This window comes from Heteronotia binoei, chromosome 8 (assembly GCF_032191835.1).
Source record: "Heteronotia binoei isolate CCM8104 ecotype False Entrance Well chromosome 8, APGP_CSIRO_Hbin_v1, whole genome shotgun sequence".
In the NCBI taxonomy this organism is placed as follows: domain Eukaryota; kingdom Metazoa; phylum Chordata; class Lepidosauria; order Squamata; family Gekkonidae; genus Heteronotia; species Heteronotia binoei.
This window is the reverse complement of record NC_083230.1, coordinates 130,803,973-130,807,681: the sequence shown is the minus strand read 5'-3', so window position 1 is coordinate 130,807,681 and position 3,709 is coordinate 130,803,973. Positions and strand designations below refer to the sequence as shown.

The following is a 3,709-nucleotide window of genomic DNA, read 5'->3' as shown; positions in this document are numbered from 1 at the left end:
TCCTGAACCTTTCTGAGAATTCCACCTCCTCCTTCTGAGAGTTCCACCTCCTTGTCCATTGAATAGTAGGCGCAGCTGCATAACAATCTCTGGATGAGCTCCATCACCGATTTTTCTACAAAATGACCCCTCCCGAGGAGCTTACATCTTCCACATTACTGTGAACTTCAAGCTGCCTAGAGGCATCTCAAATATGCTTGCCATGCCAAGAGGTCTTCTTTCACTTGTTTCTCCCCTCCCATCTTACAGGTGACTCCTCAACTCTTAATGGGAGAGAAGAACCGGACACGAGTGGTGGAGTTTATCTTCCTGGGTTTCTCCGGCATTCCAAACAGCCACATCTATCTCTTCCTGCCATTCCTAACCATTTACTTGGTCACCGTGCTGGGGAACCTCATGATATTTACTCTGATTCAACTGGATCCCAGCCTCCGTACCCCCATGTATTACTTCCTCAGCCATCTCTCCAGCTTAGACATTTGCCTGTCCTCTGTCACAGTCCCCAAGATTCTGGTGAACTTCTTGCGCCAGAAACAAACCATCACCTACAACCAATGCCTGGCCCAGGTATTCTTCTTACTCACTTTCTCAGGGACAGAGGGTGCCATGTTGGCTGTCATGGCCTATGATCGCTATGCTGCCATCTGCAAGCCTTTGCATTACTCTCACCTCATGAGCCCCAAGGTGTGCACCATCCTAGCCTTGGCCACTTGGATCTGGGGCACCATAGACTCCGCTCTCCATACAGCGCTCAGCACCACGTTGTCCTTCTGTGGAGTCAACCAGATTCCTCACATCTTGTGTGATGTCCCCCCACTGTTGAAAATTGCTTGCAACAGTGCACACTTCAATGACTCTGTAATCCACATCTCAAGCTTTTTAGTGGGTGGGGGTCCCTTCTTCTTCATCATTCTCTCCTATGTCTTCATCCTGTCTTCCATCTTGAAGATCCGTTCCACCAACACCAAGCGCAAAGCCTTCTCCACCTGTGCTTCTCACGTCACTGTTGTCATCATTTATTTTGGAAACGGAATGCTTAACTATAACCGTCCAAGCGCTGGTTATTCCTTAGAGATTGACACTCTGGTCTCAATCATGTTCTGTATAATCCCCCCTATGGTCAACCCCCTCATCTACAGCCTCCGGAACAAGGACATGAGAGAGGCCTTCCGGAAGGTTCTAGAAAGCCAGGCAAAGGCGAAACATCACAATACTATGAATTAAGGCACCAGAGATGTTTTGTATTCCCTTTTCAGCTACTAATTGTGGGACAATATGGATTCTGGTGGTTTGTTTGTTTGTTTTTGCCATAGTGGACATGTTGAGGCAGTAAGAAAGACACAGGTTCAACAGGCGAATTGAAACATATGAAATAGGGTATTAGAACATGAGTAACACACACTATACAAAATAAGCTAAGCCCAAGAATTAAGGGGATATGGAAGGAGAAGGACAGAATGAATGGGGAAAAAAAATGGACATGGTAGAGAGCACAGCCTATGCTCAATTTTCCAAATGCTTAGTTCTAAGCATTTCCCAGTTACCAGACTTTCTGGCTCCCGTGAAGCTTAGATGTGTTATGACTATGGCGCAATGTCTTAGCTGGTTAGATGTTTCTTCTCATAGGAGAGTATTTACCCTGACTAGATGCGTGGCTATTCTGTCAATTGCACTAGAAGGGAAATACAAAAAGCTCCCATATGCAGAAAGACTTTCCCCCCGCACTACATGTGAAGCAGAATCACAGGGACATGTCTTTTCCATTGCCCTTTTTATAAAGAATTATGGGATAAGAATATTTCTTCCCTCTTTGATAGATCAACACTTTCCATGGATGAGGTCTGCTTGGAGGAACGTTTTTCAGACGAGAATCCAACTCTCTCCAGGAAAATGCCCAAAGTTTTGTGTTCATGTGATAAAATTCTGTACTAAGTAACAGAGCTATACATATACTTACATATATACATACATACAAATATACATACTTACATACACACACACATACATACATATTTATTTATTTATTTAGTAGGCTTATATTTCGTCTTTTCCCATAAATGGGCTCAAGGTAGATACTTACTTATGTGCATACTTACATACATACTTAAATACATACTAACATACATACATACTTACAGACATGCATACATATATACATACTTATATGCATACATACATACTAGTATGCATACATACTTACATACATGATAGAATAAATAGTTAATGTTCATTAATTCAATGAAAAGAAGAAGTATAAAAGCCAGAAGGCCCCCACCCCTTCCTCAGCTTTTGGCAGTTGAACTTTTGTGTGCTAGCTTCCTGATGTGGTTTTGTGCTTATGCCATTTCCTACTGCAGTCTCTTAGCAACCCTTTAGTTTTAGGTTTAGAGTTAAAACTTCCTTTTTTGTTTTCTGTTTTTTATACATTGCCTTTCTAGCCAGCATAAGTAACCTTTTTCTGGGGAAATGTTTTTCATGAATTAAGCAAGCCAAACTTATAAATCTATGATATTTAGCATGAAGAGTAGGTTAAGATATGGTACAAACAATTAGCCACTAGGGCAAAATTAGTTTTAGAGCTGTATACTCAGTTGAGTCATGCACACTGTTACTGCATAGATAAGAGGTGTCAGAACTGGGAACTTCAAAGAAAACGCATTATTCCTTTCTCACACCCAGAGAGACAGTTGTTTGTTCCCAGGCTCCTTATTTCCCCTCAAGGAGGAAGAAGCCCCTCTGTCTTTCTCTGGCCTGCCGGCTTCAAAGGGGACCTGCAGATGTTTGTGAGTGGTTATCCGTCACCCTTCAGTGGTTAGTGTTTGTTTGAAATGCAGAATCACAGGGTTAGTAAAGTTCACAATATGGAGTCGGTTGTGCTAACTGAGTACCATTCTAGCTAAGCATATAGATAAAGTTACAAGTTCTGACAAGAGGAAGTGTTGCTGGGCGGGGATATTTGTAACTTTTACCTTATATGGCTAAAAGCCCTAGCCTAACGGTCGTTGAAGTCAGACTGTAAGCTCTGCGCCAATGGCAATCAGCCTCAGAGCAAGAGAGGGAGTGACGTTGGGAACCTTTTAAAAGGCAAGGGGCTTGGCCAAATCAGGCAGAGAGTCTTTGCTTGTCTCTCTCCGCTGTCTGCAGAAAGCGAAAATAAAGCTGCTTTTCTCTGAACAACAAGTCTCCGCCTGGTAATTTTTATTGGATAGGGGCATCGCTCCTAAAAACCGGTTAACAATTTCTGGTGTCAGAAGTGGGATAGAGAAGCCCCCTTTGGGGTTGGGCCTTTGGTCCTGGTCCATTGGAGAGCAGCGTGAACGCTCCTCTCCTGCGATTTTGGAGGGCTCCCCAGCTGAGTTCAGCTGCCAACTCGCTGTTTGAGGGGTGGCACCTTACTCCCCAAGAACCCACAAGGGGACATTCAGTTGAAAACAGCCCACCGGAGGAGTCTGCTGTGTGGAACCGGTGAGTAGAATATAAAATAGTGTGGGGGAAAACTAAAATAGTTTTGGGTGTTGAGTCTGTTTGTTGGTGTGAATGCTGTGTGTGCGAGTCCTTTTTTTTATAATGGGACGGTAAAATAAGACGTCTAAGGTAAAGAGGAATGAGAATTGGGGTTTTGAGTCCCCTAATAATAGAGCATCAAGGATGAGGAAAACAGGCGCCAAAGGGGAAGGGAATTCCGTTGGGGACGCCCAGACTTTGGAGA

General features: G+C 43.6%; 1 protein-coding gene across 1 annotated transcript; it reads left to right on the top strand.

Annotated features, from left to right (window-relative positions):
• Positions 1-267: 267 nt before the first annotated feature.
• LOC132575825 (olfactory receptor 1468-like) lies at positions 268-1,224 on the top strand. Its single transcript, XM_060244514.1, has one exon. It carries the CDS (start codon positions 268-270, stop codon positions 1,222-1,224), a length of 957 nt encoding a protein of 318 aa, XP_060100497.1.
• Positions 1,225-3,709: the final 2,485 nt, after the last annotated feature.